The following is a 17,457-nucleotide window of genomic DNA, read 5'->3' as shown; positions in this document are numbered from 1 at the left end:
TTTTTCAATGCATTTCAATGTACTATGTGATTGTTCTATGTAGTATGTTCTATGTTGCACTGTGTGTACAGTTTTTTTTGTTATTTTCTATGATCAACATAAGTTATTAGCCTGTTGCTACAGTTAAAAATCTAGGTAAAAATAGCAGATTGTGAGTTGTTGCAATAAAGGTTTGATAGTTAACGCTTCATGTTTTTTTCCTTCAGTAACAAATTTGATTTACCACAAAACATGAATCATATATCCATTGTGTGTGTATAACTGTAAGCCTCCAACAAGATAAACTTAATAGAGGGATTATTTATCATTTCAGAAGCTTATTAGTGTATTATATGCTTTGGTAACCAGTTTATTTAAAAAATATCGAAACATCGGTTAACATCGGGTTTACAGTACCAATGTTTAGGTCTAAATGATGTTTTGCAACCAATGTTGAAAAACATCATTTGATCGATGTTTTCTTTCGATGTCCCATCCCTAATCAGCATCCAAACCAACCTCAGCAGGAACTTGCATCCCATCCATCCTATACTGTATATGTAAGGGCAGTTTCCAACTACAAAGATGGCGCCTGGGTCACCTTGCGTGTGACGTTGTGGCGCCCAGGAGCCATCCCATTGATTCCCTGTCTTGCCTGCAGTGAGCACAGGCATCACAGTGTTAGCATCCAGCGTGGCCCTTCTCAGGCGGCCTCGGTCTTGCGTATAGTTGTGTTATTGACACAGCCGCAGAAACTCTCCCAGCCATGCAGCCGCTCCTCCTCTTCCAGCTGTCACCCAGCAGCAGCAGCACGGGGTCTCCGGCCCAGCCCCACCCCCTCACGTGTTGCCGGGTGTCAGTAGGTGCAGTAGTAGTAGTGTGTCAGGCACTTCCTGGGGTGTGAGGCAGCACTGTAACCGTTACTACCATGCTGCTGTCCGCCGTGCTGCACACCTACTCCTTGCGTTACATGCTGCCCGCCGCCCTCATGCTGGGCACGGCACCCACTTATCTTCTGGCCTGGGGGTGCTGGAGGGCCCTAAGCACCGTGCTGCCGGAAAGCCTGTACCGGCGGGGAGACGACCGGCTGTACACCATCTACCAGAGCATGGTGCTCTTCTTCTTCCAGCACTACACCGGGGTCCAGGTCAGACAGGGCTGTCCGGGGGGCACACGGGTGTCATATCTGTCACCAGTGCTGTGGGTTTGGGAGGAGTGTGTGTGTTGCCGGTGTAGTGCGGGGCATGTCTGTATAACAGCCCACCCTGGTGCCCTGCTGATGCCCCTCACTCACTCCGCGTTAATGCCGCTGCTGCCTTACACATGGGCACCGGCCCTTTAAAACTTTTCTGCTGCTGGGAGATGGAGAGCCAGAGTGCTCCATTCATATGGGATGCATGGTGCTGTTGTGTGAGCCAGTGTGCGCTGTGATGCTGGGATGACCTTGACTGTAGGATACTGGTAGTGACTGGCCATGCTGCAGTCACCTTATGCATTTACTGACATTGGGTGTATGTGACATTGTAGGTAAACCTTTGTGACCATTGTGTACTTTATACACAGGCAGCCAGTGATTGCCACTTCCAGGCATAAGATAAATACTTGAATGCTATCAGTATTCTGCTAGTTCTGATCCCTGTTTTTTATTTTATTGTCAAAATATACCTTTTCAATAGTGTAACAAGAAGTGTGAGACATGCAAGATAAGTACTTGCATGTAGCTTCATACAAGTACTTATCTTAAGAACAAACACATCCAAGTCCCCTCTCAAATAAAGTCACAATTTCAATAAACCCTATATACCTTATGATTACTTATGCTAAGTTACACACGTGTGCCTTGACTCATGGTGGTATTGTGGAATATGTTTCTTTAATTTAAACTGAATTTTTATTTAATAATCCTTAAGATGGCAAAAGTTGTCTTATGAGGGGTGATGCAATTGTTTCTAGGTATTGCAGCTCCCATATACAGTGACTCTGGATGAGATGTACTAAGGCTTAAAAAATTATAAAATAATGTGATAAACCACCAACCAATCACCACCTGTCATTTTTCAAACCTGGCCTATAGCATGGCAGCTAGGAGCTGATTGGCTGGTATCTCTCACCACTTTATCACTTGTACGTTTAGTACCTCTTGCCCAATGTGATATGTATTTGTGTTGCATGACCAGCCACGAGGAAGCACTTAATTCGGGTATGGGTGAAAACCGGACCAGGACAAAACCGCCGGACCGGGCATCAAACTCTGCATTTTGGAGCTTGTAGCCTCCGGTCCGGGGGGTGTCCTGTCCGGGGGTGTCCTGTCCGTGGGGGGGGGGTGCTTGTCACCAGGTAGAGGAGGAGGGGTAGAATAAAGCCTCCCTGGTGATAGCTATCAGAGGGACCCCCTCCCCCCCCCCGGATAGGACACCCCCGGACAGGACACCCCCCGGACCGGACCCTACAAGCTCCGGACTGCAGATTTTGATGTCCTGTCCGGAGTGTAGTCCGGGTCCGGTTTTTACATAGTCCCCTTAAATTCCCCTATGGTCTCTTTCTCATACTCTATTGCACAAGATTAGCTGTGTAAACAGCATCTCCTGTGCCAAGTGCTGGCTACACTGCAGTTGTCCAGGCATTTGAGACCAGTACCAAAGCCCTACTTATACCCCTTTCACACCAGAAAATGCAGGGACTTACCCGGGTTGGTCCCTTTCACACTGGCATAGTCCCTGCACTTTCTGGTGTTGAGGCGGGCAGCAGGGTCCAGACTGTGGGGATCCAGGCAATTTCTGGCTGGGTGCTTGTAGTGCTATTTGCCAGGTAGCGGGGCGGGAAGCAATGCTTAATATGAAAACATTTTTAAAAGACTGGCTTAATGCTTGTTAACTGGGGGTGATTACGTTCTTCCTGATGTATTCCTAGCGCACCTAACGTGTGCTAGGAACAGGCCACCGAGCTACGCTTGGCGGGGTTTTTCCCTGTAATCCCCCCCAGGATTTAGCTCCCAGAGCGATGTATTAACAGCCACGAAACCAGCTAAGGGCTAGCGGTGTCCTATCCCCGCTGCAGGGACAACTCTAGCCCTGCTGCTGGCTCCGGCGTGCGCACGAGATCTTGCGCTAGAAGCAAGATCTTGCGCATGTGCATTACAGCCGGAGTTCTCACATGCGCAGGGACGCCACGAAAAGTAGAGCTGTTAACGCTGGGTATAACGGCTCTCCTTATCGGCAGGGGGGGAAATAATACATTAGGCCGCTATGGATGCTTGGTTCTCCATGTTATGCAGGAGAAGCAGGACCCGTTATTTTAAAAACGTTAGGTGCAGATTAATACATCTGCCCCAATGAACTGTATGTACTAAGCTTTGAAGAGTGATAAAATATCAGCCAATAAGCTCCTGACATTTTTCAAACACAGTTTGTTACATAGCATTAAATAATTGATTGGTACTTTCTCTTCACTTTATCACTCTCCAAGCCAAAGTATACTTAATCATTTTAAACAGATTTCTGCTTGCTCCTTAGGAAGGTATAAGCATAATTTGCCGATAATGATAGCCTCAGGAGTGGTTACACAAAACAATTGAATTGCTGGTACTTGTTTCCTAGCATGGCCACACCGATTTACATCGGGGTGGTCATGTCGGAAAAATCGGGTCGATCGCATCGCATGCGATCGACGCGACCGACCCGATTTTTTGATTGAATGAAATGTAAATCGGGTCCCTGGGACCCGATTTTACATTGGAGTCAATGTAAAATATTCCCTAGACCCCCAAATTTAACGACGTAAACCCCACCCCACGATAGACGCCAACCCAAAGCGTGGCGTGCGCAGCGGTGCGCGTCCTCCGACCTTTTCATTCCCCTACTATCCACGTCGGCGTGGAGTTGAGAATAGAATAGTGTGGCGAGCGCACGCGTATACCTGTGAAGTTATACGCGTGCGCTCGCCACGCTTCGGGCTCGCTGCGCTCGCCACACTATTCTATTCTCAACTCCACGCCGACGTGGATAGTAGGGGAATGAAAAGGTCGGAGGACGCGCACCGCCTGCGCTCGCCACGCTTCGGGTTGGCGTTTATCGTGGGGTGACGACGGGGACATCTATAATGTGAAATGGGTCATATTGGCCCATTTCACATTTTTCAAATTTTTTTAAAGGTGAGATGGACTTAATCAAGTCCATCTCATCTTGTGCCATTATAATGGCACAAGACCGACGCGATCCTCCCGATTTCAATGTTAAAAAATATTTTAACATTGAAGCCTATGGCAAAATCGGGGGCATCGCGTCGGTCGCGTCGGGACCAATGTTAATGGTCCCGACCGACGCGATGCCCCCGATTTTGACCCTTTGCCGGCAAAATGGACCTGATTTTAAAGGAAATCTGGTCCATCGTGTGGATCGTGTACCTTAACTTAAAGGTACACGATCCACACGATTGTGGCCGTGCTAGGAAACAAGTACCGAATTGCTTTAGTTAATTTTAGGTGGAGCTATGATACCCACAAACAATTCAAATGCATGCAGATTATAATCTGGATAATGCTCAGCTCATTTTGGATAGACTACGAACATCATTTTATTTATGTTGGTCGCTTTTCCAACAAAGGCCCTTATTCAGGTCTGATTGCAGTACAAATTTGTTTGGAAAATGGGCAAAACCATGTGCACTGCAGGTGGGGCAGATCTAACATGTGCAGAGAGTTAAATTTGGGTGGGATGTGTTGAAACTGAAATCTAAATTGTAGTGTAAAAATAATGCAGCCAGTATTTACCCTGCACAGAAACAAAATAACTCGCCCAAACCTAACTCTCTCTGCACATGTTACATCTGCCCCACCTGCAGTGCACATGGTTTTGCCCATTTTTCAAACAAATTTGTACTGCAATCAGATCTGAATAAAGGCCAAACTGCTTATTTAGGAACACTGCCAATAACACTGATTTGCACAGCACATGGCTTTTAGTTGTTTGGCCCTCACAAGTTTCTGAGATGTTTCACAAGCGCTGTGAAAAAGTGAATAAAGTCAATTTTTGTTGTTGCCCTTATATTACAAAATCTACATTTCCATATACTAAATGTAACAAAAAACAGAATTGGGAAGATCTTTCACCAGCGCTTGTATTAAAAAGGAATTGATCCTTCCCCTGACAATTACCAATTATACCTTTCAGTAGAATGATTGTGCACCATATACCCTTTATCGCCGTATTCAGGCTTCACAAAGGCAGTGCATGTAAAAAAAAAAAACTAGGGATATGCAGAGTAACCGTTTTAATAGGATGCAAAAACACACAAATATAAAATCAACATTCTCCCTACATGGAATCCCCAAGGAGAGTATAAAACATATACAGGCACATGAACACAATAAGTGACGTATGCAGAAAGCTCTGGGGGTAATTACCGGATGGTAATGAACTCCAAGAATAACAGTTCAAACAGGCATAAGAATACATCCGTAAGCCCGGGTCGCACACAGGATTCAGCTCCATTTGATAAAGTATCCTCAGGGCAGTCTCCGTACTCCCGTACACCGACGCATTCCAACCCCGGTCTGAGTCCCTTAGCAAGGTGTTAAGCAAGGCGGTATTTCATGCCCTACCATCCACTAGGGCGTGGTGGGAGAAGAAAATAGTGTGCCGAGCGTAGCAAAGTACCGTGCCCGAAGCATGGCGAGTGCAGCGCTATGTTTCAGTGTTCATGTTGACTGTGTTGACATTCGGTACAAATTTGTTTGAAAAAACCCCTACTGACGACCTACTGACCCCGACATGCTGGTGACCTAATGATCCACGCATGTACAGATATGTGCCAGAAGTCCAAATTATATCCTCCACAATGTCCAATCAAAAAGGTCCACAAGATTAATTGCACCTGATGTGCGTTTGATGCGAAGATGGAGCCAGGACTTCTGGGTGCATCTCACTTCAGTTCCAGTGACATTAAGGAGGTGCGATCATGTACCCGGAAGTGATGTGAGGCGCACCCAGGAGTCCCGGCTCCATCTTTGCATCTACCGCACATCATGTGCAATTAATCTTGCGGACCTTTTTCATTGGACATTGTGGATGATACAATGTGGAATTCTGGCACATATCTGTACACCTTGATAAAGGACTCGGGGGCAGATTTATTAAGCTTGGAGAAGTGATAAACTGTCTGGTTTTTATCACCGACCAATCAGCTCCTACCTGTGAAGCTACAGGCTTGGTTTGAAAAATGACAGGTAAGAGCTGATTGGCCGGTGATAAAAACCAGACAGTTTATCACTTCACCGAGCTTAATAAATCTATCCCACAGACCGGGTTTGAAATGGAAGTGAGTATGGAGACTGCCCTGGGGATACTTTACCACACAGAGCTGAATCCTGTGTGCAACCCAGGCTTACACTGTTAGTGTGAAGAAAAGTCTAATTTACTTTATTAATTGTAACCATATAATTATGCCTCATGTCCCATGTCAACAAACCTGTTGAATATTTACTTTTATTCCCTTTTCCCCCATAGCATGCTGCGGCTCACCCCCATGCTGTGTTCGAACAAGCCAACTATGCAACTGTTACGTTATTGTTTACTCCCTAGTGTCCAACACTGAGGCATTGTTGACAGCCAGGAGTCAGTCCCAGCAGCGTAGCACCTGAGGGCTGTCACTTAGGGGAAGTAGAGGAGACTGAAAATTGCAAATAACCCCACCATTCTGAACTGTTGGTCTCTTCCCCTGTGCAAAATGTTCCCACAAGGGATTAGAGGTATGACAAAGGTGGGCTATTGCGAGGGTTGGAGAGATGTCCCTGACCCTAGGCTAAGAGGTAATAGATTAACTGTGGGGGGTTGTCGTGTGGAATTGTAATACTAAAGAGCGCTGCTCTGTTAGATAAACTCTATTGGTTTTACCTACCACTGCGTTCAAGTGATCTGGAACCTAGTATCATCACAATTATCGATTGGAAGCGGGGGCTTTTACGACCCATACAACTAAGCTGTGATTCCGATTCTGAATTGCAGATCGACAGACCCTGAACAGCGTACCTTAATCCCCCCCCCCCCCCCCCTTAGTTTTATAACCACTGTTGTGTAGTGTGTTCAGGTAGTAATGTGTTAAGTCCATGCCCCTTGGCCCATAAATGTCGTGGGGTAGACCATATTATGTCTTCTGAAAGTGTAAAGGGGTATGCGCACGGAGCGATTTTGTGCTCTTTTCTAAGCAATCTGACGAGATTGCTTATAAAGTAAGCACAGATCTCTCCGTGTGTATGCCCCGAGCGATTACGATGCTTGGTCCCGCACGACGCTATCGCCTGCTAACTAGTCAGTGCATGCAGGCAAAATCTAGTCAAATTGCTTAGCAAGTGACTGCAAATCTCTGTGTGTACAGAATGAGCGATAGTGATTGAGATCTCTCATTCTGAACCACCACCGGCCTTTTTTTTTGCTTAAGTAAAATTGCTCAGCACCAATCACTGCATGTGTATGTGCACGCCATGGGAGATCTGGACACAGGGAAATCGCCTACCTTTAATAGATTCACAAAACTGCTTTTGTTGTGTATGCCCCTTAAGGCTCATACACACTGGGTAACTTTGAGCTGAAAGCAACTCAGTCTTGCCCTTCAGCTCAAAAGTTGCCCAGTGTGTACAGCCCTGTGGTGAGCGGTAATGCACGCTCCCGCATCATCGCTGACACTCATCTGCTGGCATTACCAGCAAATGAGTGATAGAGTGGATGGCACTCCATAGCGTCCTGCATCCACCCCTGAGAAAATTGCACTGTGCAATAAGCCGGGTCGGATGTACAGTTTTTAGACTTCAAATGCCGGGTTGCTCCTGGGATGGACCTGTGTCCCTATCCCGGTTGCGACCCGGCATTTGCAGTCTGAAAGCAGTATTAGTGGGGTGATTCAAATTTTGTGCATGCCTCCTGCTGACCATCTATTGGAACTATTCAGTTGTTGCTCCGATCAGACTATCATTAGCATTTTGCGCTGCTAATAGCTCCAGATTTAGCTCCACAAAGCAGCCAAAGCCATCTACTGCCTTGACGTCTAAAAAAAGCCCGTAATTGGTCACCAAACGACAGAATTCAAAAATAATTTTCTTTTTACAAACCTCCAGAAGCTGTGAGAAAAAAATGTATGCTGTGGGTAATGGGCATCTTATCGGAGCAACAGCTGAATTAGCGCCATTGCTATCGACAGCCAGCAGGGGGCGTGCATGACATCTGAATTTCATTGTATGGTTCTAAGTTTTTGTGATTTGAGCTTTGATGAAGAAAAAATATACTTTTCAAAGACTATTAATCTTAAAATGGCTATAAATTCACTAAAATAAACTTGATAGTGATTCATTTCACAATTGAAAGTTCTGTTTCTAAGTTGTCAGTGCAATCTCCTGACCTTGGGCTTAGCCAAACCATAACGTCCACATTGACACAACCTTAACTTACACTTTCCTCCATAAATAAACGTCGTACAGTATGCATGTGGATAACACACTCCAAAACAGAAGGATGTTGTAGGTGCACTGAATGGACATGGCATTGCTGTTGCTGATTGCAGGTCCCTATTATAATTCTGGGTCGTCGTCCCCCAGCCCCCCCCCCCCCCACCCTCGGGGTGCGAGCAGAAATCCACAAGTCGGACTTATTAGTATAGCTCTGGGTGCTCCCATCCAGCACTATTCATAGTGCTCTGAAACAAATCAACCCCAAAGACTGTTACAGCAAGATATATGACTTATAATATGCTTATAAAGGATGCTAAATTGGTGCTGTTCTTTCCATGTTCCTTTCACTGAAATTATCATGATTACAAATATTTATACAGGTTCATAGCCACCTTAAAGGGTGTACATAAAATACGTGAGACAATATTTCCCAGTCTATATCAAAATTGGTATACTTCAAAGACTCATTTGTCTACATAGGTTTCTGATATTGCACGGGTTGGGGTGTATTTTGCAAATCTGAGCAGAAAGATAACTATTCATTACTATGGACCATCTGTTCATTTGTAAATGTGATCAGCCAGTTAGTAGAATTTCTGTTAATTCAGCTTGGTCTCTTAGTAGAAAGTAGTTGCACCCAGTATATTCTGTATCACTATAAAAAAAATATGTATTTGAAATTATGCAGACAATACAATTGTAATTACATCTATACCACAGTTCTACAAGGTTAGCATGGCTCAGTGGAAGCATATTTAATTTTTGATGTATACCTCCCATCAGGGCTGCCATCAGAGATTCTGGGGCCTGTGAATGACAAAATAGGCAGTACAGGGAAGGCTGAACCTGATGGGGGGTGCAGTTTGAAGCACAAGCTGGACCTTGACAGGATAATGAAGGGCATCTGGAACTGGAGGACTGACTGATAGTGGTGTACTGACCTGCAATTGGCTTGTGGCCAGCTCTGGATTCAAAATGCAAGTGCTGTATTAATGCATAACAAGCTGCTAGACCAGGGCTGGGCAACACCGGCCCTCCAGATGTTGATGAACTACACATCCCAGCATGCCTTGCATCAGTTTCATCATGACCACATAGCAAAACTAATGCAAAGCATCCTAGGATGTGTAGTTCACTAACATCTGGAGGGCCGGTGTTGCCCAGCCCTGTGCTAGACTGATCTGCTGCTGGGCCCCCTCTTGGCTCGGCCCGTTACTGCCTCGGCAGTCCCCTAGTGATGGTGGCCCTGCCTTTAACCAGCCACCAGTTCCCACTATGAGGGGATAAAGTGAATGGACCTGGAGTTAAGTGTCAGGGGGATCTCAACCCAGAGGCTGTTTCTAATATGCTAATTAGATCATATAAATCATATTTATATACTGTATAGTTTCTTAAATAGCACAACAAATTCTGTTGCGCTTTACAATTGTAGACAGTGATAAAACAAACTGGGGAGAAATGGACAGACATTGAGGTAGGAGAGCCCTGCTGCAAGCTTACAATATATAGGGACATAGGAGGGAAACACAAGGACAAGCACCAGTAATAGCACAGCAGTCCCACCAAGTTACAAGTCCAGAATTGAAGCTATACAATACATAAGTGCCTCTAAAGGCCCCCATACACTATGCGATTTGGGCCCGATTTCACCCGATTCTGGAGGATCGGGCTGTTAAATTGGGTGAAATTGCCCAAATCACGTAGGGTATGACATCCAATCTGATCCGATGCGCGGTCCCGTGCGCATCGGATCAGATCTGGATGTCGGACGGTCTGCATATAAGATAAATCTTATGTGCAGCCGGCATTGAGCTGGTCTGGGGGAGTGTCTTTTGAATAGGATGTTTCCTATTCTCCCGCTCGCCGCTACCCAGACTCTGTTATGCACTGTGCGCTCTGTGCTCCCCACCTGCCGCTACCTAGTCTCCAGTCCACCCGCTAGCTCACAACCCCTCCTGCAGCTGGACCAGACCCCGCTCCCCGCCACCTCTCCTGCCTGCCGCTAGCTGACTACCCCCTCTGCATCACCCATGGACCGGACCGGTCCCTGCTCTCCGGTCTGTGGTCCCCGCTCCCCCATACGGACCCCTGACGCGCCCCCCCGCCGCCTGCAAGCTCCCCCCAGACCCTGCTCTCACACAGCTCCCCCCCCAGATTTACATGTGATAAATCGATTTGATTTATCACATGTAAAAAATGGCACATCAATTGCCAAATTATATCAGAAGCTGCCGGGGGAGCTCAGGGGAAGTCGGGGCTGACATTAGGCCAACTTGTCCTTAGGACAAGTTGGCGTAGTGTATGGGGGCCTTAAGGGTTATGTGGGCGGTAGATAAATATGATAGACTTTCCTGAAGAGGTGAGTTTTCAGGGAATGCTCGAAACTTTGGAGGCTAGAGGAGAGTCTTATTGTGCGTGCATCAGATATTAATTGTTACTCAATAGCAATCACTTACTCGCAGTTACACAGGCTGTTAATAAAGCCGTTTTGACCAGTATTGTAGCTGCCCAATGTACAGTACATATAGGATGAGTGCTAATATGGCATTACATTTTCATTGTTTATTGTGTAAAGGGTACTGCTTTCTAGCACGGCGCCCGTCTCATTGATTGTATGCCTTAAGTTTAATTTACTTAAGGCATACAATCAACGCGATGGACCCGATTTTTTTAATCTCATGGATTTTTTGCATGAGATAAAAAATCGTGAGCCCCCAATAACCATTGTTAACGCCACCAGCACTTTCAACGCCAACCCGAAGCGTGGCGAGCGCAGCGGTATGCGTCCTCCGACCTTTTCATTCCCCCACTATCCACGTCGGCGGGGAGTTGATTTTATATAGTGTGGCGAGCGTAGCGAGGACTACTTTACATGTATTCCACGTCCCCTCGCGGGGCTTGCTGCGCTCGCCACGCTTCGGGATCGGTAGCTCGCTGCGCTCGCCACACTATATAAGATCAACTCAACACCGACGTGGATAGTGGGGGTATGAAAAGGTCGGAGGATGCGTACCGCCGCCCTTCGCGGGCTCGCTGCGCTCGCCACGCACGCTTCGCTGCCGTCAATAGTGGGGTGGTGTTAACAATGGGGGGCCCATTTTACCCATGAGGGGGGGTTAGCAATTAAAATTGGGGTTTTGGGGCCTTTTTACATTGATTCCAATGTAAAAATCTCGTCGGTTGCGTCGATTGCATCATCTCATGCATCTTATGCCACACAAACACATAAGATGCATGAGATGCTTGCAATGTAAAAATCTCGTCAATCTCGTAGATCGCGTAGTTTGCATCATTTCATGCATCTTATGCCGCACAAACACATAAGATGCATGAGATGCTTGAGATATCAGCCCCACACATACAATCTAGATCGTGGGCGCCGTGCTAGGAAAGCAGTACCGTGTAAAGACTACATATAATGTAGGGTCTGTCTGAGCGTGATGTGAATTAGGATTGGGCAGCTTCTCTGTCCCATTTGATTTTATATTTTGGTGGAAGAGGGTCTTTTATGTTACATTTTTTTTCTGAGTGGGCACCATTTGAAAATGTATTCTAGTGCAAGGGTCAGGGAACTTTTTTTTTACATTTTACACCAAAATAAATTTAGATTCACTGATATTACCCCCTTGATTTTGAAAGGAAGGAAATCATATCATTGTAATACACATTGTACCCCTAGAAATAATGATATATCCTGCTAGTATGGTACACATGGGGTAAACCTGCGCAGGTATATGTAATCAATATCTCTGAATTATATTATGTAGTGTTCAAGATTGGTTACTAATACAACTCGGTGTGCTGGGGGAACCAATGTCTTGTGTTACTTACTCAGTATTAACCCCTCCCTTGCATGCACCTGAATGGTATTACTGAACTAATTTGAGCATCTACCACTATCTGTATGTATAGTATGGTACACAGAAAGCTCTGTGCGAAACGCGCATCGGCGTTCCACGTGAGCAGGGGCAACGTTACAATGTATCACAAATGTATTTATTGTTGTATTTATCTAGACAGATAGGGAAACCATACGCGCACCTCCCGGTCTCAGGCACCTACACAGGCTGAGAGCCGGCGCCGGGAGTAATTCACAATAGCGTGATCACATCAGCTACGGGATAACTCACCCGCACTGCAAGGCAGATTACTGCCTGACCAACACAGTGCACGTATCTCGGAGTCCTAGGCGCACACACAGGCTGTGAGCCAGCGCCGTAGGAGACTCAGTTCTGGGTAACCCCTAAAGCTGCGGGATATCTCACCCGTGCAGCAAGGCAGTTTTCTGCCTGACTGGGCACCAGCATACAGAGGAGGATTGTCTACCTCCGTCCGTGCCTACAGTACAGAGTGAGAGAATAGAGCGGCCTGGGATGCCGTCCGTGTCTAATTCTCTATCTACACTCAGCTGCCACTCAGTAAAAATACAGAAATAAAGTATTTAACACCTTACTGTACCTAACACGTTCACAGTGGCACCATCCCTATCGTAGCATACACCTACTGTATAATCAGATACCTTGAACGTTTTCCCCTGCCACGTCAGGATAATTATATCCTTTTTAGATTGTCCATCCATGTGTTATAGGTTGTTTGTATGGTTTTAAATATCTCACATTCTTAAATGATATAACAATAAAGGTTACATTTTATTCTTATTCTTTCTTTCTGTGCATCACATAGAGACATGCTTTCCCTTTAACCCTTTTGGTCTATGTCTTTTCTTGTCCAGTGGTAGCACGCCTCTGTCCAGTACATTTAATTTTTGTGATGACAATGAGGCTCTATTTGTGATAGGGATTATATTTCTTCCCATATCAAAATAAAATCCAGTGCGATTGACATCCCATCCCCCTCTCCCCCAATTGTACCACACAGTAATACATGGGGCGGGATGCTCTAAACCAGAAATGCGGTAAAAACCCTGATATCTGGGTTTTTACCGCATTTCCATAATCTCTAACCCCCGTCCGCAGTGTCACTGCTGCAGAGGGAATTGCCAGCAAAAGCTGACGATTCCCTGCAGAAGCCTATGGGCTTCTCTTTGATGCCTCCGCCACAAACCCGCCGACCCCCACTCTCCCCCTCCCTCTGGCTTACCTGGTCCAGCCCTTCCTCCCCCTAGTAAAGCAGCTGGACGTCCTTCCAGCTGCAGGGGGGGAGGAGGAGGCGCTAGCTGTCCCTGGGGGAAGCAGGTGGCAGGGAGATGACTGAGACCCCCCCCCCCCCCCGCACACCACAGTACAGGTATCGTGGTGGGCCTCCATCACCGCACCACGATGTCAGCTGCATATGTTAGTACATATGCGCTGGCATCGCGGTGGGCGGGAGGCGATGTATTTTAATACATCCCGCCCATAGTGACAATTTTTTCACCTAGACTAATAATGGGTATACCTTGAACAGAGCCTATAATAAGGCAAAGGAACTCAGCGTGGCAGTATAAACTGCGCACTGCCGAGATTGCGCACCAACTAGTCGACTCTACTGAAGAAGCGGGCAGACTTGGAGGCGTGGCCCGGGGCATCACGCAGTTAAGCACTGCGTCAGGTTCTTGTACACTAGAGTACTGTAACATACACAGCCAGGCTTGCATATAGATGCAATTAAATTCCTAGAGGTAATAGACGGTCGCGTTGCCGAGACACAGCCGGGAATGCATATAGATTCATATGCATGCCCAGCTGTGTCTTGTCAGCGCGACAGTCCATTACCCCAGGAATTACCCCATTTGGAACCCCCTCTTCCCTGACCACTGTTCTACTGTGATGAAAAATTGTTAGCTTGAAAGCAAAATATGTCTCTAAAACAACCATTGATCTTAAGTCACTTAATGGCCCCCATACACTAGTCAGACTTGTCCAAAGGAGAGCCTCTCTGGCAGCCCCTTGAGAGGCTCCTTATGATTTGGCACTTGATGTGGCAGCGGGGTCCCTGCAGCACTGGGCAGTAAATCAGCGGGTTCGTGCCAATCGGAGTCCGACCAGTGTTTTCAAATTCAGCAGCTCTTTCCGCACCGCCGCCCGGCAAATAGCGCTGCTTAGTTGCCATCCGCCGCATGGACCAGCTGACTTACTGTCCTCTGCCGCACGGACCCCGCTGCTGCACAAAAAATTATTTGGATGTCCCACCTACAAGAAATTTTATCTGTAGCTGTACTTGTGGAGGAACTTTTTTTTTTTTCTGAGTTCAAATAAGCATCTGTCAAACAGCTTTTTTGTTCTGGCTTCCATCTGATCAATGCAATCAGAATTTATCTAGGAGCTGCTTTCTGTGCGCCCCCCCCCCAACCCCTCTGGGTATGTATAAAGCAACTGTTGGCAGTCATTCCATCTTCATCAAGCCTGTCTAAAGTGCTTACAGCTGTTTCATAGGTCAGATATTTGCCAACAAATTAAAGTTACTGCAAAATGTCTGTCGTCAGATTTTTTTTTCTCATTGACCTGAGCTAATCACAGAATATTTTTTTTTTTTGTCTTTTATATAAATTTTATTAATGAGAAGTCACTGAATACATATAAAGTACGCATTACAATTTTCTTGTTATCACAGAATATTACAACCTAATAAGATCTTTTTTTTTTTCTGTAATTGTATTGGCTGCTGCATCTATCCTGTCTTGAAAAAGTACCTGACTAGGAATCGGCTGTTGTCAGTTCCTGCCATCTTGTCCTGAGCTTGGGACATGACACATTTCAGCTCACAGCCTCCTGAGGTGCGAGCTGGATGTGCGCATAAACTGGAGTTTGACAGCCCTAACCAGTGCCTAAGTCATACTAATGAGCAGGCAAATGTCGCATGCACGACTGAGGAGGGGCAGAATGTGGGGGATCCAGGGAAATGTGGGAGGAGGGCTCTCGGCCATTCCGGGAGGGTAGTCAAGTATGTTTAAACCGGATATTGAGATATAATGCAATTATTTAATCATACACCTTTCCAATGCTTTTTATATACAAATAAAGGAAAGCCTTCTACAGTACAATATTGTTTTAATTGATGAACACTGATCAAGAGCCCTAATACCAAGTAGCAGAACAAACTTATTTTTCCGGTACTGCTTTCCTAGCACGGCGCCCGTCTCATTGATTGTATGCCTTAAGTTTAAGGTACTTAAGGCATACAATCAACGCGATGGACCCGATTTTTTAATCTCATGGATCTTATGCATCCATAAGATGCATGAGATCCATGAGCTAAAAATCGTGAGCCCCCAATAACCATTGTTAACGCCACCAGCACTATCCAACGCCAACCCGAAGCATGGCGAGCGCCGGCGGTACGCGTCCTCCGACCTTTTCATACCCCCACTATCCACGTCGGCGTGGAGTTGATTTTATATAGTGTGGCGATCGCAGCGAGCCACGAGCCCCACGAGGGGACGCGGACTACTTTACATGTATTCCGCGTCTGCTCGCCACGCTTCGGGCTCAGTGGCTCGCTGCGCTCACTATATAAAATCAACTCCACACCGACGTGGATAGTGGGGGTATAAAAAGGTCGGAGGACGCGTACCGCCGCCGCTCGCCACGCTTCGGGTTGGCGTCAATAGTGGGGTGGCGTTAACAATGGGGGGGCCATTTCACCCATGAAGGGGGGGTTAGCAATTAAAATTGGGGTTTTGGGGGCTTTTTACATTGATTCCAATGTAAAAAACTCGTCGATCGCGTTGATTGCATCATCTCATGCATCTTATGCCGCACAAACACATAAGATGCATGAGATGCTTGAGATATCAGCCCCACACATACAATCTAGATCGTGGGCGCCGTGCTAGGAAAGCAGTACCATTTTTCCTATTCGCAAAATAGAGCAATTCAGCTAATTATGCCAATATCTTGTACTTGTGATGACTTTTATATTTTAGGCTCGATGTCCATATTGTCATATAATTCCCCAAATGTGATGCAAGTTTGCCTTGTTTTTGCAGATAGTGATATATGGAGATTTGCCAGAAAAGGAAAATATTTTGTACCTATCCAATCATCAATGTACAGGTTAGTATGGTTGTTATGCCATTTCAGTGCACAATTGGTAAAGAGAATTGATGTTGACCTGGCCATTCCATATTAGAGGGTAATGCATAGTTTTGTTAAATTTGATGCTTATATTTGCCTACCATTTAATTTCAGTACTTTTTAAAACTGCATCGCTCCACCTACAGCAAATACAAATTCAATCAGTTTACACATATGCTTAAGGGGATATCCAATTAGTCTTCTACAGCAGATCTAGTTCCAATCACAGGCAGCAGATGGGGCTGTGCTTAGGTCTGGAAGCAGTTGGGGTAGACGGGACTAGGGGAAGGCATTGTTGGGTGTAGGGATGGGGCAAGTACAGACAGAAGGTGGGGAAGGAATGGTACAGGCAGTATATTGAGGTACAGAAAGGGTATATAGCAGCTTGGGCAAGAATGAAGTTAGGGGCAGGCAGTAGTGGGGGTAGGCAGTGGTAGATAGCAGCTGGGTCCAGCAGTACTTGGTGGTAAGGGTAGATTCTAATTGTAAAGCACAACGGAATATGCTGCGCTATATAAGAAACTATAAATAAATAGCTGGGATAGCACGGGGGGGGGGGGGGGGGCAAGGTGGAGGTTAGAGGCAGACAGTGCTGGGGCTAATAATAAGAGGTTAAAGGTAGATAACATTGTAAATTAGTAGTAGCAGCCCAGACCATAGCGAGCCCCCCCTGCCCCCAACACGGGTGTGGTATATTTCCCCGACAGTCGGGATTCCGACAGTCATTAGTCAGACGTCGGAATCCCGACTGCACAGCGTGGTGAGCGCAATGAAGCCCCTTGCGGGCTCGCTGCGTTCACCACACTGCGGGCACGGTGGCAAGCTGCGCTTGCCACCTATTTTATTCTCCCTCTATGGGGGTCGTGGACCCCCAAGAGGGAGAAGTCGGGATTCCGACGTCGGAGGAATGACTGTCGGAATCCCGACTGTCGGGGAGCCGTCCGGCACCCCCCAACACACACCCACTGTTTTGTTTGATTCCATGGTACTCCAATCACCTATTGCCCCTTTCTCCACATTAGCAGC

At 46.4% G+C, this 17,457-nt stretch overlaps 1 protein-coding gene across 1 annotated transcript in view; it reads left to right on the top strand.

The window, feature by feature from the left end:
• The first annotated feature begins 626 nt into the window (after positions 1 to 626).
• The window catches only part of AGPAT5 (1-acylglycerol-3-phosphate O-acyltransferase 5), a 67,560-nt gene continuing 50,729 nt past the window's right edge, over positions 627 to 17,457 (top strand). Inside the window, exons 1-2 of the mRNA XM_083177352.1 lie at positions 627 to 1,126; positions 16,344 to 16,410. Of these exons, the coding sequence (XP_083033478.1) occupies positions 908 to 1,126; positions 16,344 to 16,410 (286 nt within the window). The 5' untranslated portion in view covers positions 627 to 907. The remainder of the gene's footprint in view (positions 1,127 to 16,343; positions 16,411 to 17,457) is intronic.

This window comes from Crinia signifera, chromosome 3, assembly GCF_055691185.1.
Source record: "Crinia signifera chromosome 3, ASM5569118v1, whole genome shotgun sequence".
Classification (NCBI taxonomy): Eukaryota; Metazoa; Chordata; class Amphibia; order Anura; family Myobatrachidae; genus Crinia; species Crinia signifera.
This window is presented reverse-complemented; position numbering and strand designations above follow the sequence as displayed.